This window comes from Euprymna scolopes, chromosome 29, assembly GCF_053919585.1.
Source record: "Euprymna scolopes isolate OS-2025 chromosome 29, ASM5391958v1, whole genome shotgun sequence".
NCBI lineage: Eukaryota > Metazoa > Mollusca > Cephalopoda > Sepiida > Sepiolidae > Euprymna > Euprymna scolopes.
The window spans coordinates 31,383,275-31,409,000 of NC_136510.1; the positions used below are offsets into that span (position 1 = coordinate 31,383,275).

Genomic DNA, 25,726 nt, shown 5'->3' on the forward strand with positions numbered 1-25,726 from the left:
ATATTTTTTAAAATGGCAGTCACTTCTCGGATACTCATAAAATTTTATTTTCTTATTTAAAAAATAAAACTACTTGATTAATTTATGCAATTATTTTTTGGCATAAGATATTTTCATTTACAGGTAGGTATGGATTTTTCCTTTTGTTTTTTGAATATATTAAAAATTCTAGACAAGAACCACTACATGTATATGTCAAAACATAGTAATTTCTCATTCAAACAAGTTTCATAACTCAAAATACAACTTTTGTATGATGATCTTTTTCTTTCGTGTTTCATTATTTTTTTGAAATAATTGTTTGGAAATCTGATATTAAAAACATCAGAAGAAAAAAAAATTTTAATGGGCTAAAAAGGTTTATTTTGCTTAACCAAACTTGTGAATATGCTGTTTTTTTTTTTTTAATTTTTTATAAGAAACAAAAAAAAACAATACCCAATTATTAACGAGTTCAACATAGGCTGAATATTATGAATAAACGATTGGTTTCATAGTTGACTCTCCAAAACGTTCTTATAACTCAAATATATATATCAAATAGGTCAGTAATTCTTAGCATTTGGCTAGAATTAAAAAGGTTACTCTTCTAACTGAACACTGAGAATTGACGATTACTGACCTTCTCTGGTTAAAATCATAAAAATCTATTCGAAAGTTGACTATGAAACCAATGGTTTGTTCATAATATCCAACCTGTATCTATTTAAATATATATACAAAAAGAAAAATGCATAAACCAAAGGGGGGGGGGCGACGGTATTAAGAGCAGAAAATGCGGCAATTATAATAGATGTGCAGAATTTACATCAAAGACATGGATTGCAGCCAACAATGAGTATTCTGCCCATTCCACAATGCACCAAGGTTTTCAATGAAAACAATAGTTTGTGACAACAATAATAATAATAATAATGCTGCTGACGATCCATGCAAAAAAAAAGGTGCACTGACTACAAACACAACCGTTTTATATGCAAAGCTGTTGTCATATGGCAATCTTGGATCATCAGAAGCAAAAATATGAGGTAGGAATAAACAAGCACACACATATATATATATATATATATATATATATATATATATATTAGTTTATAGTTTGAAAACAAAAACATACAAGAACATTTTTCTAACAACTCTTAAACTAAACTTTATATATGTATATATCTACTTGTTCCAAATCTTGTACAATTTTGCATAACAAATTCTTATAGACATAAAGGTATTTAGTATGAAATGTGTGTTTTTCTACAATCAGGCACGCAGTATAACCCCTTTCAAACACACACGCACCAAACCAGCAATCGCCAGGACATTCTACACTAGAGTTTCACCTTCCTTTGTGCTTTTCAGTAAGATACAAACCACGTCACCTGAATACAAAGTCACAACACCGCCACTGAACCACCGCACCATGTACAAAACAGAAAGCTAAACAACTATCATAGCGTATGAAAACCATGTGTCTGATTATGGAAAAACAATTCTCCATATATATATATATATATATATATAAAAAAAAATACTAAAATTTCAAGCAGTTCTCTACTCTTGATTACTAAAAAGTAACAAAATAAAAACGAGAAAAATGAGTGTTAAAAAAGGAAATTTGTGTGTGTGTGTATATATATATATATATACATATATATATATATATATATATATATATATACACACACGTTTGTTTTGAGGAGTACATTATGATACAGAAAAAAAAATAAAGTACAATAGGAAAGAGAAAGTTTAGAGGAATAAATAAAAAAAAGATATATTGACGTCTAATTAAAAAGATGATTCACGCTAAGCTAAGTCATTCTGTTTTACAGCATCAAACCACTATTCTAACAGACATGGGAAATGTATACGGTGACTAAGTTCTATAGAATCTGACTGCAGCTTTTTTGTTTTGTCGAGTGGAAAAAGACTAACTTCACATGCTATTTTCACGTTAATAACATTGGTTTATTTCTCGCGCGTAACCTTTATAAATCCCCTACAAGCTACAGAGCCAACAAACAAAATTAAAATAACCTTGGATAATGCACACACTTTTCACACGGAAGGTTCCTAAGTTACGAATTTCTAAATAGTGAAAATATATGTGTGTGTGTATGTGTGTGATTGAATTTGACATGATCTTAGTGTGAGGTCAGGGGTCATTTTTTATTTAAAAAAACTTTTTTTTTAAACCTGATCTCATAATGCAAAGTGACCTCAAAACAATATTAAGATAACAGAAAACAAACGTAGAATATGATATATTGAGAAAAAACATTCTGACCAGTGGCGTGCAGAGAGAGATATCACAGGCATCCAATTTGCAAGAATGGGGGATTGTCAGATGCATCCGATCATATCTAAAACTTATACTTGGGTATTTGGCGCATACGATCAAAGAGTTTGCCCCGGCTATCACCAGATTTCTGCATGCCACTGATTCTGAGCAACATTATTTTTTTTAATTACACAAACAGAAGACTTTATTTTATATTTGTGTACTTATGCAGTATAAGGTTTGTACTATTGTTGAAATCGTTTGGGCGGTATATGAAAAATACATTATGAAAAATGCCGGAAAATGTTAAATGAAGTTTTTTTCTTCCTTTTCTTTTTTTTTGTGTGTGTGTGTGTGTGTGTGTGCGCGCAAATACTGGCTAGTGTTTTCAATGAAAGATATATTATTTCTGTTAAGTACGAATCTAATTCAGTGAAAAATTAATTGAAAAATGAAAATATTCTTGAATAATTATTGGACAATTTTTGCGAAACTTTCTCAAAAATTCAAATTCAAATCTATAGAAACAATAAATTCATTGCAAGTTGTATGAATAAATATTTTATTTTTTGCTAACAACTGATAGCAAAATTTTATTTGGGGGAAGGGTTGAAAAAAGTTTGTTTTTCAATATAAATATTTGAATTTTTTACATTTTCTTAATAATAAACCAATGATAGCAAATATATTTTTTTTATGATTTTTTTTTTTTGTATTAGGGTTAAGGCGCTTGGTGTTTTGACACCTTCCACTATTTTCCGTCAACCACCCGCACAATTCCAATGATGGCAGGGTCCTTATCCTGCATAAGTACCTATATTTCTTTCCTTTTTCTTTTTTTCTAATGCAGACAACATTTCTAAAATAATTGCAATATGATAGAGGATTTAAAAAAAAAAAAGGCATCAATCATGCGAGGAATTTCTAAATTCATTCCTTCTCATCTGAATTGAACGAAACAAAACAATCGAATAAAGATTTAAAAAAAAAAAAAAGAGAGAGAATGGGGTGAAAAGTTAAAAACAATGAAGGTACAAAAAAAATTAAAAAAAGATTGTTTATTCACCTGAGTTTAAAAAAACAGTGTCCATCGCTGGAATTGTGAAGGCACAAGCACAGCATCGTCAAGCACTCCCGTGTGTCAACCATACAAATGATCACAGATAGAACTACGTTAAGGGGAGCTAACTATTTCTAGCATATTTCAGGCAGTTACCTTCTTCCTTTTACCTCTGTTATGCAAGTTCTCATGTGGAGATGCGAGAATGGCACAAGACAGATGCTGGCAGTTGCCAAGAAAATGATGACTTTGAATCCGGGTAAATAAAGATGGAGATACATTAGTTCTGGACACAATAATTGTGAGACATAAACTCAAGAAATATTGGACCAAGACTGATAGATGTAATTTGTATCATTCTATCTGTTGCTTTTTTAATTCCCATACAAAGGAGGGATTGGACCTAGTAATTCACTTCCGTTCATCCGTTCCCACTTTTCTCAACAATCGCACCTTGGATTTTTTTTTTGAAATTTTGCACAAACATTAATCATGGTGAAAGTAAATTTTTGTCAGAACAGATTTTCCAGGATAACTTTGCCCCCCCCCTCTCCTCCGGGGGGTGGGGTGTAAAATTGCTCCCAAATCGTTGATTTGTTTGCACTTTTCTCAATAATCACATCTTGGATTTTTTTTTTGAAATTTTGCACAAACATTAGTCATGGTGAAAATAAATTTGTCACTCACGGAGGGGAACCTTACATGCTCGGCTTGTTGCAAATAAAATGTCTACATCAAGTCAACAGGAAAGTGACGGTCTAGTGGTTAACAATATGCTCTGACGACTTGAGTGTCCCAAGTTAGAATCCTGTTTGTTCCACAAAAATCACTTTGACTTAGGATGTTGGCAACCTTTACATGGTCCCTCCTGTAATCGCTGGTGTCTTTCTATACAGGATTCTGACTAGAAAAATATCAGGTAAACTAATAGCAACTATAGAATCTTCAGATTCATACAATGATGATGATGATGATGATGTGTGAGTATCCTCATTTCTTCCACTACTTTCTGTCATTCATGTGCCACACACATGCACACATATATTTGTCTTTTGGGCATCATCTTCTGCAAGGCAGTAATAATTATGATATACCAACACTCACATTCGTAACAGGCCCCTTAAACACCCATCATAAAGCAGTCACTAATGTAGAAGAGGTGTGAGTGAGGGTGGTGGGGTTCTGTCAAGAATCTCTGCTTAAAATCATACCTTAGGGGCAGGCAACTGAGTGAATTTCCTTTCAATAAAACTGTACACACCTAATGGTTTTATGACCAGACATGGTCGAAGAGTTAATATAAGAGCCATCTGATTATATTTAGCTTAAATTAAGGATAATCCACTGAACAAAAATTGCACATTGAGAATCTTAAGGCTGAAAGTTTGTGCATAGATTTAATGATTGTGTATTTCATGTTATTAGTTTTTGTTCATCCCATTTTCTTATATGTTGTCTAAGAAAGAAAGCAAAGGAATATAAGAGTTCACGATGCCTTTCTTCTAAAACAGTAGAATATGGCATCATCACCAGCTGAAACTGGCAAAGAACTTCAACGATTTTGCTTCATTTTAGAGATTAACTTTTTTTTTTTTTTTATCTTTCAAACACGATCAAACTTTAAATGTAAATTTAAAAAAATATTATGAGAAGCCTCTTTTAAGAAACAGCCGTGTTATTTTTTTTGTCTTTTTTTTTTTTTACCCATATCTTTTACCTCTACTATTTACTAAGTGCCGAGTGTGCTACTCACTTCCTTCTAATCTCAGGAAGTGTGACATCGTCAGGAAGGTGGGGAAAGTCAAACCTGTGCTCTTAAATGAAGAGGACTCTGGCGTTTTAAAAATTTCCTGGGCAGTTGTATTGACATTCTCCGATAGGGGCGCCTCAGGCAGTAGGCAATTTTAGATTAAAAAAAAAATGTTTCACAAGAAAACTGATAATCATAGAGAAAAATAATAAAACATAATCTTGCAAATTATGTTTCTTAAATGCTATTTTTATTACTGCATAAGGCCCTATGGCCACTCGAGGATAAAAGTTAATGTGTTTATCAGGTGGATAAGTGAACTTATTTGAACAAATTCGATTACCCAAGAAAATGTCTCTACAAGAATTTTTTAACATTGGACTTGAAAATGAGCACGTTGTAGTCAGCTGGGAAGCAGCCCTGTGGTATTGTGTTCCACAAATGAATACACAGCATAATCACATTACCAGTTCCCCTTAGTTCATTGAAGTTAAGCAATGTTGAGCCTGGCCAGTATCAGATGGGTGATTTGGAAATACCAAGTGCTGTATGTGGGAAGATGTTGACATTCCACATTCTTGCATTTCACCTGGCCTCCAGCTATCTCAACATTGTCCTGCCACTTAGTCAGACTGATTAAGACAAGAGAGTGGCTAGCTCTGTGCAAACCAGTTTCACTTTAAATAAAGTCCCAGCACGTGTCAGCCATAGGATGATCAGATGGCCTTTGTTGTTCCGACAAAGGAACATTTAATTTTCCACAGATAAGTTCTTGGAAAGAAACTTTGCTCATGGAAGTTCCACATAGTTTTAAGTACACATGTAACAGAGTGCAGACGCACATAGGGTGGCTGTATGCAAATGCCAAACCACGCGCGAAGTGACGTCACGGTAAAGAAAAAAAAACTATAAAAACCTGTACACAGACCGACAATCACGTTAGAGACGTAGGTGACGTCACAGCCATAACGTAAAGTCACGTATGGCGGGAGAATGAGGAACAAAGGTCTTTTCTTAACACCTGAAACAGGAGTTGAAGTTTTTTCCTATTCTTTGTCTCCTTTGTGACTGAGTTTACAACGTTTTGGGTCCTGGGTGTCTGCATGTTAACGCACGTGTATTACGGTACACACACAGGAAGAAAGAAAAATTATTTACAGTTGTTGTAACTAGGCGAGTTTTTGTTGTGAATGTTTACTGGAATGTTGACTTAGCGTTTAGGGTCAGAATCAAAGAAATTTTATGTAAAACGGACTTTGAAATTAAATGTTAAGCATGTCTGAAGACCAGAAGAACGCAAATTGTCTTGAAATTTGATGTGTTGTCAACGTTATGCAACATTACTTCTGCACAAGACAGACATTCTCGATAATAGACTACGAAAGTTGAATGCAGAATTGAATTAATCATTGCATCATATTCAGAAAGTGTTCACACAACCCCAGTCTTGTTAAAAAAAAAAAAAAAAAAACTCGATGGAAAATGAAACCAAAAAAGAAACTAAATAAATAAAACCTATCTATTACGCCATCTTTCAATGAAAACAATTTTGCTGAGGCAAAAATATTTAATGAACGTGTAAGGAATTTGTTAAAATTGTTGCCGTAACAGAATACAAGTCTCTAGTGTTAATTTGAACGATTAAAAAAACTCTGTTATGTATAATTATTGTATTATGTATGTTTAAGAGAGTAGAAAGTAGACCTTGTGGCTACTTTCAACAGCCTCGTAACTCTCACTTCCCTTATTTTTGTCCTTTGGTCCTTACATTCCCTGAGCGATATTTTTGTCAAAGAGGAAAGAATTGCTGTTTTCTGGGTCAGAACCTATCCATTTTAGTTGACTAGTTTTTGACCTTAAAGTAGTCATTTTTTAGCACCTTGCATCAAATGGCTTCATGCCTTATCTGGAACAATTCTCATAAAATATATATATATTATATATATATATATATATATATATTATATGAAACAAAGTAGCACTTTTTGGTGGGAATTCATGTTTGTGAAGTTAATACAATTATTAAGCGAAATGATTAATTTATTTACAGATCTACACAGCCGAGAGTCCAAACAATGAAAAGAATAAGCTGTTGTCCTAGTTATTAGTGTGAAATGGAATTATAGATAGATCAAGTAAATGTGATCAATAAAATATTTTTAAAACCTCAGCTCAATAAAAAAGTGTTTGAGAATTAAACCTTTAAAGATTAACTTCCAAATTAAATTCAGATATCTATTTTAAATTAGAAAATTATCACATTTATTTTAAGAATAAAAGTAAATAAAATCAAAAAAGAAATAAAAAAAGGCAAGACTTGGCAGTCATTCATTCCCACATTTTGCAGAAAGAAAAAAAAGGCTAAAAATTCAGATGAAAAAAAAAAAAAAAAGAAATTTCCTCTCATTTCTGATTTACTTGCTTGCCCACGAGGGCAAAGTTATACACAAGATTGGTATTGGTTTTTAATCTGAATAAAATCCAGCTCTCAAAAAGAATTAGTTTGGTATAAAAATTTAATTTCCTTAATTCAGAAGAATTTATTCACAAACCAATAACAATAGATGAAGTACAGTGTCAAAACAAATGCTACACTTTGAAAAATTTATTTATAAAAATTTACATTCCTCAAGAATAAATTAGGCACAAGGCCATTCAAAAGTATGAGGAAGGGTGGGTGGGGGTTATGATCATCCTTGTCACTGTATCTAAGATTTATCTATCATTTTCATAGCTAGAATCCTCAATCACCATAATACCACATTCACGCCAGAGCATACAACATCATCAATAACTGACACACTGTTCGCATTGCTCAGATTTTAACAGTGATGCAACCCTTCACATCATTTTGGTATTAGCATTAAAAATTATCATTTTCTCTGTATCAGCACGTTTACTAAATTGTCATAAATCTGGGTTTACTTTCAGCAGATGTGTAACTCTCACTCCCCTTATTTTGTCCCTCACATTTCAGGAACGCTGTTTCTGACAAAGAGGGAAAAATTGCTGTTTTCTGGTTCAAAATCTATTCCAGTTAACATTTATCACTAGCAAGTTTTTGACCTTGAAGTACTTTTTTTTATTTTATTTTTTTTTTTTTTTGCTCCTTACATCAAGTGGCTTCATGCCTTATCTGGAGCGATTTCCATAAAAAAAAAAAAAAAAAAAAAAAAAAAAAAAAGAATTCTGAATAAAAAGACTTCTGAGGAAAAGTTAACATATAAAGAGCCCCCCCCCCCCATCGCGCCATGGAATTGTTAATAAAGTTAACGATCCTTTCTGCAATCCCACCATATTTTGTACAAAATAAACTTCAGTCTATACATGATATCGGAAAGATAATAAAAATAAATGAGATTCATTCAAACCTGTACTTACAAAGAGAGGTGGCAACCTTTAACTGGTGTTGTTTTTACCATTTAACCAACAAATTTACAGTGAAACAAAAGTCAAATGTGTACTACAAATAACTTGCTTCGTGAACAATATTTATTTTGTTACATTATTAAACCAGTTTGTTTATTGGATTACATGTTGCTGGTGATGATATAGTAAATTGTATTTAAAAAAAATAAAAAAATAAAAATTAATATAAATTTAAGCCCCCATCGCAAACACGCCACCTCTGCAATCCTTAATAAAATTTACTATTCTTTCTGTAATCCAATCATCTTTCGTACAATTAAACTTGTCCACCAAGTGTCAGTCATGGATGTCCAACAGTTTTTGTTTTTAACATTATTATCCAGGTACACTTATCAATTAGAAGTTTACCTAGATACAACGTGAAAAACTGACGCATTCCTCTTTTGGCAATGCTCTGATTTTGGCTGTGATGTTAGGAATAGTCTTGGGATTGTTTTTTGAAAGACGTTATCTTTAAGATGACTACGTAGATAAAAGTTGAAGGGAGTGGGTGTGAAGCCCATCCAGGATAGCACCTCCTACTGATGGGACAATGACCAAAGTTTCCCTCCATATCACTGAACAGTGATAAAACAAAAGCTGTTGAACATTCATGGCTGAAACTCGGTGGACGAGTCAAGCATAGATTAAGGTTTATTTATACCAAATATTGTTGGACTGTAGAAAGAATAGTGAATTTTATTAACAATTTCATTTGTGGCATCATTTAGGGATCATTCTGTATCTGTAAATATATTTTTTTAATTTATACTAGCTGACCTATGGCCCGGCATTTCCCAAGAAAGTAGATTAACTCGAGAAATTCCATGTCGAACTTTGAAATATTGAATTATTTGCTGTTTAAGATTATCAAGTGTGAACACAGACTCTACATTATTAATGTAAAACAGCATCTTGAATAAAACAAACTTTCTGGCTCAGTGTACTCCTTCCCCATCCTTTTCCAAACCCCCAAGATAAAAAAAAAAAAAAATTTCGGCTGAGGTAACCTCTGACCTTCTTCACGTGTATCTTGTTGACCTCAGGAATCTTTCTGTCAAACTCGAAAATCCGCACGGAATTTAAAATGTAACCCTTTATTTAATCCATGAAGATAACATGCTCTCGTTCCATCAGCCATGAAGGGGTCTGTTTGAAATTTTGTGCAGATTCCCAAGCTTGACAAGATAAACTGGAAGAAGATCAGAGGCTACATCAACCGAAACATGAAAATAACACTCAAGATGAGAACGTTAATCTGAAAAATCCAAATAATATGTTATAATTATTGGTTCCCATATTATATTCCATTTGATACTAAATCTACCCAGGAGACCATTGTCGTAAAAGGATGCACCTGAAGATCAGAGATTACAGTGACTGAAATGCAATCAAGGTAAGAATAGTAGTTTGAATAATCCAAATATTTTTTCGTTTTTTATAAATATTTTCATTTTGCCTGGTGTCACACTGAGGATACATTAACAAAACTAAAAGCAAAAAAGTTGATTATAGTCCAAATTATCAATCCTAATCTCAAACATTCAGAAACACATACACACACACATACATATATACATAAATTATATATATATTGCTGATTATGGCCCAAAAGAAGATCCACATAATTTTCTGTCCTTTTAGGTCACTGTTTTTTATCTTGAATTTCCAGTAAAGTCAATAGATCAAGTGAAACAGTTCAAGTATGACCTATAAAAAGTGTCAACCTTTTTAGTAAAGCATTTTGTTGAGGTTAGTAAAAAAAAAAAAAAAAAAAGGCAACCATGCAAAACTAGCAATGTTCAACTGAGAGTTTTAATTAAGTATAAGAAGTAGAGAAATTGGGAAGCCATGCTGGTGTTGGTTTTTAAACCAAAGTCTTCATCTCTTAAATGTTTGTTGCATTCTTGCGCTATCAAGACACTTAAAACAGAGAAGAATGTAGCATCACAAGAGAAAGACAAGTCAAACTGCCTTTTTTTTTTTTTCTTATTTCGGCTAAAAGATTTGTAATGACCTGTGAGAAGAGCAGATGACTGATTTCACTTAGTTTGCATTGAGAAATGCGTACTTTTACGCCACCAAAGAGAATCTGTAAGAGATGGGTGGGAAGAAATATTTTTTTTTAAATTAAAAAAAAAACAAAATTAGAAAAGAATATTAAATATATTACTGAACTTTGTATTAATAAAAGTGTATGACCAATTCTTGTGTAGCTCTTGCTTCTACAAAATATAAATACATACAACTAAAAAACACTCCCAAGTGATACTGGGTATATTCAGCTATTTTATTTAAAAAAAAAAAAAAAACACAAATAAACAGACCAGCTAGGATACCAATCGTTTTGTAAAATAAATCAAATACCCCACCCCCAAAATAATATAAGATCATCTCCATTTCCTCAAAAACCAGGTAATTGTCTACACTTCATTATTCCATAAATTGCTGTTCAAATGCATAGGTCATCGCTAGAAAAACTGTAGAAATTTTATTCACAGGAGTTAATCACCTCCACAAAAAAGGTGTACATCATGTACTCAATTTGCATTTCTATAGCGATAAACCCTTGGAAATATTATCAATGAGAAATTCTATATATCTATAAAAGTGAGAAAGTGTGTGTGTGTGTGTGCACTGCGAGGATACTTCTCAACCGATATACTCAATGAATTTTGAATTTACAGACTTGGAATTTGGTATATATGAATAGTTAAACATGTGAAAAACTTTTTAATCCGTTTTCATAAAAAAAACAAAAAAAAAAGGGGGGGCTGCTAAGAGGTAAAAATTGGCACATGGGAGTCATCAAGTTTTTAGCTGCTTGTCAACTGTTTCACGAATGCGCATACGTGAATTGTTCACGTGATAGATTCCTTATATTAACAATAAGTAGGTTTGAAAAGACTTTTAATCAGATTAGAATTATAACTTAGCAATTGGTTTTAAAGAAAGATGAGCAAACTTTCAAATATTATGATTTTAATATAAACCTTCATGGTTTTATCATTTATTTTTTTTATTATATAATTATCTAGAAGAATAATTGTTGGGTAAAATGATACTAGGATAGATTACAGAAATTAAAATCAAGATTTAATGATACTTAACTTTATGTCTAGAATTCTTATTCAAATTCTGATCAAAATTAATTACATGATTTTGATTCTAGGAATTGTCTAAAATTTAAAGATATGTTAAGAGCATTATTTGGATTCTTCGGACGACTGTCCTCATTTTGAGTGTCATTTTCACAATGTTTCAGTCGATGTAACCTCTGACCTTCTTCAGGTGTATCTTGTCAAACATGGGAATGTTTCTCTCGAACTCAGGAATTTGAACTGAATTCCGAATGGAACCCTTTCATCGGGGTAGCATGCTCTCATTCCATCAGTCATGACTAAGTAATTTGCAATGGTATTTTTGGTCATTCAAACTGAGAATTGAATCCAAATAATGCAAATAACCAATCCATATCTCTAAAATTCAGAAACGTAATATGTTAAGGTGTCTTAAGAATTGAGTTTCAGAGAATCCTACATAATAGGTGTCTAACGACTTTGGATTAAATTTGATATAAATCCTATCCATTTGAATTTTCAAAGGAAAATGTGCTCATCATACACCTCGTAAAAACCCCTTAAAATACTCCCAAAGAAAATGAAATTTGAGGAATATTTATTAACTGACATTTAATACTTATTGTTGAAATTAAAACAAAAAACAATTGAATCTGAATTATCATGAATTACTTTCATTTCCATTTTATCTTTGTTTAAAACTAAATTATACTAAATATATCCCACATTTAAACCCCTTACACCTAACAGCTGTGTTCCAAAATTCAAAATGATCGGTTAATTAGTTTAGGGATGAATCCTGTACATTCAAACATACCTAAGTTTATAAAGAGAGATAAAAGTTTTTAGTTATTTATTTTTTCTTATACAATTTAGGTAATTATCTTTGTCAGAAGTTATGATTCGTTCTACACTTCGAAATGCTTTGTATATAGAACTTTAAGCAACAAATTTACAAGTAATATTAAATACTTATGCACAAATATTTGGATTATTGGGGAAGGTATACTGAATTGACTACAGTAGGAATAGGGTTTCAAATAATTATACCAAAATCAGGCTGTTTTGAAATTAATTTCACCCACATCTCATAAATGTTAAAACCTCTACACACCACTTTAAGTTAAAATAAAACATATCTATAAAAATTTTTTTTAAAAAGTCAACAAATGATACATTATAAAACTATTATAAACTAAATTTATGAGATGAGAATTGATCATTTATTTGGGCTACTATTTTCACCTTGATTTTATTTCATTTATGATTTTTAGCCGATGCAACCTTGAACTTCCTTTAGATGCATTTTTTATGTTAATGCTATTCTTAACTTTTATCGTTTATAATGATTAAAATTTCAATTTTCAAAAAGTACTCACTTAAAATTATTATTATTTTTTTTTTTTTTTTTAACATCTTTTGATGAGTTCTGCTTGTTACATGCATTGTCCATTGTCACATGTTTAGCCTTCGGTCTGTCCTACTTAAGTTTCAAATGTTTTCATTTCATCAAAACAAGTGAAATATTGATTACTGCTATCTGCATCAAGATGCATGCATCAAGATGCAGCAAGAGACCCAACGTTGCCCAGGATTGAATTAGAATCAACAAATGTTTTACACTTCCAATACTTTTATTGTCATTGAAATCGGTAAAATCGTCCATTTTCCCATCAAATCGATTGCTTACCTGCTCTAATCAGTGACCCACCGCGGTGCACTGGGAGGAAATTTCACACGCCTCCCCGCAATGATTTAGTCCACAATGCATTCTAGTCTACATTGCACAGTAGAGAAGCTACTGTTAATTTTAATCCATCATTTTGATATAATGGCTCGAATTAATGTTTAAAATGCAAAAGTCAAGTATCATGGTTCACATATGCTCTAAACAGAAACATCCATTTCGAATGCATCTCTGTCATATCAAAGAACCTATTGTTGATTTTATACGCTAAAACCCTTCTGTTGTTTTTTTTTTTTTGCTCCCCCCCCTTCTTTTTTCTTTTACTGGTGTCCTTATCTACTATTTATAATTATTGTGTACCCATGGCATAGTGGATTTTTATTTTACAAGGGAGTCACCACTTATCAAGGCCCAAAGGCCACTCAAGGATAAATGTTAATCAATATAAGTTGATAGTTTGTTAATCATTAAGGGTGTAGATTGGGTAGAATTTGGATTATTTAAGGGGACGGCTCAACAAGAACTTGTTTACATTAGACTTGAGGACTAGCATATTGTAATTAACTGGGAAGCAGGCCAGGGCAGTTCTAGGAAGATCTGTCCATGGAATCTGCATTCTGATTTAGGTACAGATAGAGAATAGGGAAAATTGTTGATAGTGGTTGTAGCTAGTCCAGTGTTTTTATTTTTTTGAGACAGTTTGCAAGGGAGGGGGATCATAGATTGGAGCTCTGACAAGCACTTACCATGAAAATAACGATATAGCAGAGACAGGTTCATAACGTCTCTTCTGTGGGAAAGAGGTTGCAGAGAAGAGAAAAAGTCATCGCCTACTCGGTTTCAAAATCAGTTTTGAACTATAAATTAGTAGAATCGAGTAATAAATTACACTCATTTGAAGGCTGAAGGTTCAAGCCTCAATGCGAACAACATTCAAAGTACAGTTGCAAATTATTTAGGACGTCTACCCAGTCATGGCTGACGAAACAAGAGCAGCCCCACCCCCAATCTGGATTAAATACAGGTTTCTATTCAAAATTCTATGCAAATTTCTGAGTTTGACAAGGTACACTTGACAAAGGTCGGAGGTTACATCCATCGAAACATTGTGAAAATAGCACTCAAGATGAGAACAGTAATCTGAAGAATCCAAATAATGTTATAATTATTGGTCCCCATATTATTCCATTTGATACTAAATCTACCCATGGTACACCTGAAGATCAGAGATTACATCGACTGAAATACAATCAAGAAAAGAATAGTAGTCTCAAATAATCCAAATATTTTGTTTTTATATTTTCATTTTGCCTAGCGTCACACAGAGGATACATTAACAAAACCAAAAGCACAAAAACTCTTAAGTTGATTGAAAACAAAATGGCTGAATAAAATTACTCCATAAACGTGTGAGTATATTTTCTTTTTAAATACATTTTCATTGAAGATTTCTCTTTGTAGCTTTTGATTTTTTTTTTTTTTTTTAAATCTTAATTTATTTATTTATTTTTTTTAAATAGTTCATCCAGAATATGAAGGTCGATAATTTTTTTTCTTTTTTAAAAATATATTTAAAGTTTGAGGAGAGCATAGGCACAGGAACGACAAAAGCTAATCTCACTGTACAGAAGAGCGGAGCACGGTAGCGAACCTGAACACAGAAAATCTCAAAGACATGACCGATACTTACACTAGAGACTAATCCTTTGAGATATCTGGCTTAAGCTGTAATCAGATCTCTGCAATGCCATTGAAAGTCTATAAGGAAAGTTGGACACTTTACGGAGGTTGTAAGAAAAAGCGGTAGATATTTATGGAGAAGCTATTTGAACTGTGATTAGCGATGTAGCATAGAAGTTACAACAAAGGTTCAACTCAGCTAAATGTCATTATTGAGGATCGATTGCTTATTTATTTATTTTTCTGAGAGAAATAGCTCATTATTTGCAATGTAATGCTCGGCTACAGAGTTAAGAGAGGAGGAAAAAAATCAATAAGTCTCTAGAGGGACGAAATATAATGCTGAGATTTGACCAGGACCCACAGTTGAAAATGTCATTTAAAATATTGATTAGCTTTGTTTGAGCTAAAACATACAACCAAAACGTAGTTATGTTAAATATGAGATGTTATGGTACATAGTCAATAAGATGTTTAGGATCTAAAATCCAAGTTTCTATCTAGAATAATAATTAAAAAAAAAAAAAAAAAATGGAAAGTGATTGACATTTACATAGCATACCAATCTAGGATGAAGAGTCGAGTTCAGAAGCATAATCAGAATAAACTATCACTTGAGTTTATTGTTTGGTATGGTACAACCTTCATGGATATAAACAATTACATCTAACAAAATTATTATTCAAAATCCAAATAACCTTTTGTTTAACTAGCCAATTTTTACTTATTATTGTTCTGCCATGTTATTGGCTATATAATAACATGCTTTATGGAACAACTTTCATGGATATAAACAATTAAATCTAACAAAGTTATTTGGTCGGATTTTCAAAGTCAAACCCAAATAGCATTTAAGTTGACAAATCAAACTGTTTCTCATTTTAGTTCGTTTTTGTTTCTTTTTTGCAATATAGATAGAATTTATTTTGAAAAATTCTTTAGTTCAATCCAGACTACTAATATGAAACATTTTTAAATAATCACCTAAAAGTAGAAAAAAAAGAAAACAGCGAGCTCTGAGCATTACTTTAAGTTTAAAAAATTTGAAATAAATAAAATTAAAATCTAAAAAAATTCCCTGTGTACCAGGCAATGCTGGGTAGGTACAGCTAGTCTATAATAAATGTCAAAAGATAAAGGAGTCAACACAATCTTAACAAACGACATAGTAATAGTTACAGTATTTATTAAACTACTACCATTATAAACCACAGTATCCATGTTTCTTCTGTAAGAAACAAAGCCTCTAAACTGTAAATTACATTAACATTTTTAAATGTTTTGTGTAGTTAATATTAAAAAACAAAACGATTTTACCCCTTCAAAATCTTTGGTTTATACATAAAAATGCACTTTGTTTTTTCCCAGATTACTCGGCTACTTCTCATTTGTTTGTTTTTTTTTTTTAACTATTTTGGGTAACTCTGGTTTGGCTTAACTTGGACAAAAAATTGTTAAATTTTGTTACATTTTATCAAAACTGATTTAACATCAGTTCCTCCACTCAGTGAAACTGTTTTATTTTTTCTCTAAGTAGGATGACCCATTGCATTCATTCATGCAGAAAGGAGCTAAAGCGAATTACGCTTTTTTTTTTTTTTTTAGTATAAAGAACATTTTGCCAGAATGAAAAGAAAGCAATTGCTAATCAGAATCAAATATTGATTTGTCAGTCATATCAGTGCTGTAAGGTTTGCTTTTGCATAGCTGCGACAATGACTGTGGAACAGGAGAGAAATCTCATTGGTCACCAAAGGACATATCTACCAAGTGACTGTCCAGATAGTCCTTCCCCTGCGGTTTTGAAACCTAGCCAATGGGAGTTGCCAACCAAGAGACACCAAGTGTTCAATAACTCTTCTCTGTACTCTTGCAGTGATGTCTCCAATGATTTCGTCATGCTGCTGTTGTAAAAAGCAGGAGAATTGATCCAAGACATTTTCCTCCCGTCTTCAGTATTAAATTACCACAACCGCATTAGTCAGCCTCTACCTGCCATAAAGAAGATACTCAGCAAAATCTCCAGCCGATAAGTTGTTGGTCTTTGTTTATGGAATAGGGACTGGCTTGCCATCTCAGCAAAGTTTGTAATGGCTACTATGGTCAGAAATAGTTGTGCAAGCAAAAGGAAACTGCTTCGACCTGCCCAGAATGAATGCAATGGGTCATCCTACTTGGAGAAAAAATAAAACAGTTTCACTGAGTGGAGGAACTGATGTTAACAAATCAGTTTTGATAAAATGTAACAAAATTCAACGATTTTTTGTCCAAGTTAAGCAAAACCAGAGTTACCCAAAATAGTTAAAAAAAACAAATGAGAAGTAGCCAAACATTTCATGATATCTTTTCAGATTAAAAATATGTACTTTTCACTATTGTGTAGAGTCTTATATAATGTCATTAATTAAATCTACAATTGCATTAACTAGGTATCTTAATAAAAAATTATATTCTTTCTCAATTTGTTCATGTCATTGTGTGTATATATATATATATATATATATATTAACATGGGTGGCCGGCGTTGTTCATGTCATTGTGTGTGTGTATATATATATATATATATATAGTAAGAATTGTAAGATTAAAAGTTAAACATTGTGAAGTAAAAATATAGAATTTTTCAACAAAAAAAATGTTTAAAACAAGGAATACAATAAATTTAAAGTTCTTTCTTTAAGCCATGGATTTTCAATGCATGGCCCATATATTCAGAGGAAACATATTTAGCCAAATAATCATTATGAATAATCCTAAATCTTACTATTAAGCACATATAATGAAAATTAGAGTTAATATATAAAAAAAAAAAATAGATAAGGACATCAATTGTTTAAGGTGATCCAACGCGAGAATTGGATTAATCAAGAGAAGGATATGTAATCCAAGTTGCACGATTCGAATGGTGTCCCGGAAATAGTAGTTAAGATTAGTTTTGAGATTGTCTTATATAAAAATATTTCCTCTCAACAATATTTTAGGAGACTGTAAAGCACAAGATTAATTTGTGATTTAACTCATCCCATTGTTTGGAGATATATCTTCTAATAAATAAAAAAAAAAAGTCAAGCTGATTCTTGATTTTACACCTAAATCGCATTGCATCTGAATAATCATTAGTTTATTCTTCCTTGCCAATTTTTATGTATTTCTTAGAAAAAGAAAATATACTTTTTTTTTCAGTTTATTTCCCGAATTAATTTTGATTTGGAAGATTGTTAGAACTTCATTAAACACTAAGTTTTGTTTGCTTTTCTAATGATCCAATTTTATAGGAATTTTTACTTGTTTGTTTGATTATTCTGATAAAATGATTTTTTTTGTTTAATTTTTAAATACACTTATGATTATTGCTGTTCATTTTCTTTCATCATTAAAAAAAATTCTGTCTATACTTAGTTTGCACCCGATCATAATTATACTCCAGTGCCTAATCACATATTAATTTAATACTAAAAAAACAGCATACTTAAAAAAAAGAAAAAATAAATAAAAATGCAAGACAAAATTTCAGATTGAGACAGCTAGTGTGTGTGTATATGATTGAGAATATGTGTCAGGCATTTCTCAACCCATATACTCAAAGTTTGGATCTGCAGACTTGAAATTTAGTATATAGGGTATTCAGACATGTGGAAAACCTTTTAATTGGTTTTCATCCGGAAGAATGGGCTGCTTAGGGGTCAAAATTGCAAAATTTTTATGTGAAGGTCATCGGATTTTTATCTGTTAACTGTTTCACAAATGCGCATGTATGAATTTTTCACATGACAGATTCCTAATGTAAAGAATATGTAGGTTTGAAAACACTTTTTAAAGATCATTTCAAGCTTGCCTAATAGTTATAGTACTTGACTCACTATCTTTAGATTTTGGGTTCAATCTCAGCTCAAGTTTTTTTTTTTTTTTTTTTAATTACAAGTAGTGAATGGTTTAAAAAAAAAAAAACTATTCACAAGCACAGGTCTCAATTTCTTTTCATTATATTTTTAAAATTTTTTAAAGGGAATTTAACGTTACATTTAATACCTATGGTATTTCTCTTTATAATAAATAAGAAATCTGCATTAATTAAAATATAATATCTATGTGTATCTGATGACCGGGCATGCTAGCATATATTTCCAAATCAAATATGGTAACATAAGATGGTCTCCCTACATGTGCTTTGAATTCAATTTTTTTTTTTTCTTTTTAATAAATTCTTTTTATATATATTTTTTCCAGACTGTAAATAATTTATATCCATTTTTTTTGTTCTGTTGAAAGCTCATAATTCTTTATTCTTGCATTTAAACTTTAATTCAAGCAATACATTACTTTCAGTTCAACAAATTAAAAAAGTTTAAAGAGTCACAATATAACAAATAAATCAGCTATTTTTAAATTTAATGGTTTATTAATAGACTATCAGGGCTATACGGTGTTGCCCGGGGCTAAAATGTAACCTATTCTTATTAAAACTTCTATCTCTCTACCTCTATCTTTCTCTCCCCAACATCATCTCTTTCCACTGCCCAGCCCATTCCTCCCTAGCTGGACATACACAGAAACAACTCTCCTTTATAGAATTGATTCCTCGGGTAATGAGTCAGCATTTTCTTTCCAAATTAATATATATCACCAGAGAATGAATAATTTTTTTTTTGAAATTTTAGATATTATTTATTCAGGGCAATGCTGATAAAAAAATTTACCGACTTTGTGGCTGTTTGCTTTGTAATTTTTTACTTTTACTTGGACATAAATACACACACACAGACAACTGCCTTTTATATGATAGATTTAAAAAAAAAATGGCTCATATACATTTAATTGTCAAAACATTTAAACTGAATTTCTAGCTTGAATTAAAGTTTGAAGTCAACTATTATGGTTCATTTATGCTCCTAAACAAAAGGAAAATATTAATTTTCACTGCATCCCTATCATATAAAAGAACTAAAACCCAATTTATCAGATTATTTCATTAAAAAAAATTATTAATTAGTTATGGAAAGGATAAAGAAAATGGGCAACAGTTATATATATATGAAAAGTTAAAAAAAAAAAAAATGAAACTAATGTTGATAGCTGGGAGGGGGGGGTGACAATTTGAAGAAATGAGATATATATATATATATATATATATATATATATATATATATCTTACACACACAATCATGAAAGGTTGATAATATTAACATCTCTAACATTAAGGAACATTGCTTTGAAATATTTCATATCATTAAAAGAATAAAAACTTTGAGAGCTTCCAGAAACTGGATTTCATGGAAGGGCCGCCATAAAAAAAAACAAAAAAACACTGCTTTCGAACATAAATGCTTAAAAACGATTAGAGTGGTGTAGAAATGTCAAAAATTGAACCATCAAGCAGTGGAAGAATGCCATTTTCTCTGTTGAATCATCGTTTACTCCATTCCCAACCTCTGGCCGTGTATATGGAAAGAGCCAAAAGAAGCATTCAATCTAAACTTCTTTCTTCTAACTGTTAAACGTGGAGGTGGATCAGTTATGATTGGCAGGTGGATGGGGTTACATTTTGGAAATCTGCTGGTTTCTTTGTATGGAAGAATCAATGGCCAAGATCATTTGGAAATTCTGGAATTTTTGGAATAAAAACAATTGATTGAATCCAGGAAAACTAATGGCCGTTATTTAATAAGAACGAAAAAATCTTGAAAGCTGCAAGCCATATACTCAATACTTGCAAAGTATTACACGATGATACATAATGTGTTCTCCACCATGAAAAACACCAAGATTTACGCAAGACATTTGTGAAAAGCAAAAAGGTTGGTTTAGCCAAATTATTTAGGCAAACTTTTGCGTAAACCTACCTTTGTGCCATCTAACATTTTTATTAAATAAAAAAAATAAAGAAAATGAAAGGATTTAAAGAACTAAGGTTCAAACACAGGTAGAAAAGGAAGATTTGTTTTTATTAAGGAAGCAACCGCAGAATAGAAAAAAAAAAAAAACAATGGTCAGATCATCAGCTGCCACTTTTTATTGTCTGAAAGCTTTTTCACTTTGTTAATTTATTTTGCATAGATAAAAGTAGACATCTTGATTTCATTAAAGCTGGCATGTGCATACAAGGGCAGATAAACGTTGCTAATAAATGACAACAGCGTTATTCTAGAGACTTTCTTTTTATTAACAATAATTTGAAGCAACTTTACAATTATAATGTCATGAAAAAAAAAAAAGCGTTGTTTGTTTATTAAAATAATTTATTTTTTTGGAGGGGGTGGGTCATAAACTATGGAAGCACAAAACACTAATTTGATGTTTGAGTGATTTATTAATCTTATTCTCATTGTACCTAAATCTCGTTAGATTAAAGCAGTTTTTGTTGCTGTAATTTAATACAGGCAAAAAGAGTGACATCCATAAATATACTATGTAATAAGCAAAAAAAAAAAAAAAAAAAAAAAAATATGTAAGAAAAAAAAGAGAAAAAAAGAAAAAAAACTTGCATCTGTTTCTAAATTTTTGAGATGCGGATCAATTATTCGTATTTGGATAGACTACCATTCTCATTTTGAGTGTCATTTTCACAACATTTCCATTTATTGCGACCTGCGGCCTTCTTCAGGTGTATCTTATTGAACTTGCAAATCTTTGTGTCATCCACAATAACCCATAGCATAGTGGATAAAATACTTGGTAGAATTCAGTTAGTTATACTGTTCAGGTGGTTGAAGGTTCAATCCTCAGTGTGGTTAACACTCAAAATATAATTGTGAATAACTTAAGACTTCCACAAAGTCATGGCTGACAGACCTAGGGCATGCTACCCCAATGGATTAAATATAGGGTTTCATTTGAAATTCCATGCAGGATTTCCAGAGTTTGACAGAAAGATTCCAGAGTTCATCAAGATATACTTGGAGGTTACATTGACTTAAACATTGCAATACTAACACTCGAGATGAGAACAGTAGTCCAAAAATAGTCAATCATCATCTAAAAACAGAAAGCAGTTTATGCTGCAGTAATTTAATACAAACAAAATATGGTGATACCCATAAGCATACTATGTAATAGGTAAAAAAAACAAAAAAAAAACTTTAGGTAAAAAATAACTTGTATAAGATATGAACTCCCTCCCTCAGACACTATTTTTCATGACGGTGTGATTGTAATAAAGAGCCAAATGTTTTTATTATATTATGCAACTACACAAGAACTTAATGGATGCCTACTCCTATTTGTCAGTAATAATAGATAAGTCTTGGCTAAAATAAATGACAAGCGTTGTCACATGTTAGTGGCCATTAGAACACAAAGTTTGTTTTTTTTTTCTTTTTTTAGGTGAGGATTTATTATCTTTATGAAGCTATCTACAAAAGAAATGTCAATTTTTGCACTAAAAATACCAGAAGCAAAGAGAGATAATCATGATTTAAATATCAGATGAGGATTGGATTGTCATGCTGTCAATTTATATTCGGAGCCTATAACAACAAATATTTCAAAATCTATATAGTTTTACAGTCTAATTTAAAAGTAGAAAAGTCCAACACTTTTTAAACAGTTGTTGACGACTAAGAGAAATTTCTTGACCAAAGAAAAAATCAATGATTGACAGACAAATTCTAAGACTAAAATGGAGGTCAAAGTAAAAAGAAAAATCAAATTATGATTACCGTATTTTCTTGTGCATAATAATAGGACTAGAGTATAACACGACCTAATGCTTTTAAAAGTTAAAGACAGGAAGAAATAAAGAATTGCTGTTTTCTAGGTCTGAATCTATCAAACACTTCTGATTAGTTTTCTTTTTATCTTGAAGTAATATAATTTTTTAGCTCTTTACATCAAGTTGCTTCATGCATTGTCTGGAGCAATTTCCATTAAAAAAAAAAAATGGAAAGGAGTTTTATTTATTAATAATTTTTTTTAATGCCAAAACTATTATTTAGGATTGTGTCTAACAGGGGACTGTGAGGAGTTGAGCAGCGAGATGTCTGTTCACATTGCATTTAAACTTCTGCAAATTAGTAGAGTCAGAGAAGCAGGAAACAGAGAGGGAATTATCATCTATTAAATTTTAATGTCGCATTTATTTTACCAAACTATTTCATGTGTGTGATTTTTTTAAAATTATCTGTTACTCTGATTCCGAATGAATCAATAAATATTGTGGATATCAAATGTTTTTATCAATAACTGATATCAAGAACCATTTATTTTGTATTTTGTTACCAACTGTACAACTGAGCGTATTTGTAACCGTGCTATTTCAAATCGTTTGTTTTATGCCAAGTAATCATTTATGAAAATATTTTGTGTACAATACAACCTCTCCTCCGCCAACTTTGCTTGAAGTTTTGTTAAAAATTTCTTGTACTATATGCAAGAAAATACGGTATATAGAGCACTTCAATAAAATAAATAAATAAAAGTTCAGTTTTTAAAACCATTAAAAATATTCATATGTGGAACGACTGTTATTTTCCAAAATGGTGGCTCATATTTTGAACTGGATAGCTGGAATCAAATCAGAACTGACAATTGTTTTAGGAGAGAATGTTTATCTATAAATTGTTTCTTTTTTGATTTTTTTTTTCATCATTGATAGAGTATCAGTTTTTCATTTGGGGTTTGAGACATTTAATTAGAAACATCTACAAAGTTTTATATATATATATATATATATCTGGCAGTATAGTATAGAGATGACAAAAAAATCTGTTTGAAAGTTTTCATTTATAATATATTGAGAAAACAACAGAAGTGAATAAAAAATTTTAAAAAGAAAAAAAAAAAACAGTAAATTCAAATTGATTTCTATTGTTCTTTCAGTTTTTTTTTTTTTTTTTAGTTTTTTTTTTTATTTTAAATTCTTATTCACCCCAAACAAGGCACAGTGCCACTTGGACATAAGAGGCTACTATTTGGAACCATATCTACAGGGACACTATGTGAGGAGTTGAGCAGTGCGATGTCTGTTCACATTAAACAGTTAGGGAAACAGGAGACCAGGAGGGAATTCTAAAGTTTAGCACTTTGAAGGAAGAAACTATTAGAGTAAAAGGTTTTCTGACATCTAGAGATCTCTACAGTGTATGGCGTGGGATTTTGCTGCTTGTCTGGTCAGAGGGGGGCACAAGTACTAGGAGTTTGTCAGAGCACATTCCATTAAGATATTTGTAAAACAGGCACAGGGATGCAACATTGTGGCGATGGGACAGAGGTTGGAGGTTGGTTGATAGTGCAGGACCTGGTACATTAAATATTACATTTGATCCCATCTATATACAAAAAAAAAAAAAAAAAAAAAATCAATTTCGTGCCTTTTTTTTTCTTCTATATTATCTTTCCTTATTCATTTATGTCTTTACTGATATAAAAAGTCTTTTTCTATCTTGGCTTTTGCATATAAAAAGATATATATTGTAACATATGGAATTCATAAAATTATTTTGTGCTTATATAGTATTGGTCACGAGTGAAAATCGCATGCCAAATGAAAACTCTGATATATGTGCGTATCATGCAGAAATAAGTAGCCTCACACAAAACAAAGAAAAAAAAAAATTATCAACTAGAACTTTTTATATATAAAAAAAAAAAATAAATAATCTTATATGTTTCAATCTACCATTAATGAGAGTGGAATTACCGGAAGTACCTGTAAAGCAGGGGAGATTAGCCTGTGTCATTAAATTAAGTAAAAATGAATACATAATATGTTGATACTACAAATTACAATAAAATTGTTTGTTACTTGTAATTAAACTTATATTCAATCATTTTTTTCTTCTAATTTTTGAAGTGCATGACACATACGTATATCAAAGTGTCTTTACTTGGCAGCTCATTTTTTGCTTGTGACCAATTCTATACAAGCACCAGATAAAAAGATTTTCTAGTCATCTTTATACATTATTGCACACCAAGATGTCATGTGTATAGAATAGTAATTTTTTTTTTGTTTTGTTTTAAATGTTTACTAAATGTTAAAATAGTTGTGGTTGAGCTTAAGAGTGAATTAACTTTTTGTGAAGAAAAAAAAAAAAAGAAGATTCATTTGTTGGAGATGGAGCGTCAGATTTGAAGTTTGTTTGCATTTTTGAAAACTTCTTCCTTTCTTTATTAAGTAATCCTTAAGAGAAGGCGATGACAAGATAGCGCGATGGATGTCGGTGGTAGCGTCTGCTTCATGGGCCCGATGGTGACTTCGATGGAGAGGTGGTGGTAGTAGTAGTAGTAGTAGTGGGAGAAGGAGGAAGAGGAATCAGAAGGAGTGGGAGAAGTAGAGAGGTGTGAGAGGAAGCAGCAGAAAGAGTCCTTACCACACCACTGTCGAGAGATCCTCCACTGTCCTCTCTCTTCATTCCTTGACCTGAAAACACAACAGCACACAATATAACAACAACAACCACCACGGGGACTGGACTGACGATGATGACGATGGACACACTGGACGCACACGCTCAGTCATGAAATGGTCAGCATACGAAGACAGTAGACAACAATGTATAGTTTGCTTGTACAGCAAAGCATAATGAAATTGTGAAGTGTTGGTAGTGAGAAAGAAGAAGGTGGAATATCTTAATGATTGTTTAGAAGTTATTTACAGCAAAATAAATGGCTTTCAGCAGGGTTTCATTGCTTCATTTACTTAAAACATGTTTCAGTAAAAAACAAAAAACAAATAATAAACTAACATTAAACATTGAAAAAGTTACCAATTTTAACTGTATAAGCAAAAACATGGACAAAAGACAAACAAAGAAACAGGGTGGATATATAAATAAAGAAGGGAGATAAC

General features: G+C 31.5%; 1 protein-coding gene across 27 annotated transcripts in view; it reads right to left on the reverse strand.

Moving 5' to 3' along the window:
* LOC145252572 (IQ motif and SEC7 domain-containing protein 1-like) overlaps positions 1–25,726 on the reverse strand; it is a 737,205-nt gene that overhangs the window by 15,874 nt on the left and 695,605 nt on the right. For 11 of the 27 annotated variants that reach the window (XR_013863619.1, XM_080112199.1, XM_080112200.1 and 8 more), the window contains 2 exons: positions 25,248–25,297; positions 10,511–10,585 (listed from right to left, as the gene is read on the reverse strand). The exons of 5 other annotated variants lie outside the window; for them this stretch is intronic. Coding sequence is in view for 20 of the 22 variants with exons in the window: in XM_080112199.1 (XP_079968325.1) it covers positions 10,511–10,585; positions 25,248–25,297 (125 nt within the window). In the remaining 2 variants the exon portion in view is untranslated. The remainder of the gene's footprint in view (positions 1–10,510; positions 10,586–25,247; positions 25,298–25,726) is intronic. 11 more of the 27 variants (XR_013863618.1, XM_080112202.1, XM_080112201.1 and 8 more) reach the window with 2 other exon arrangements.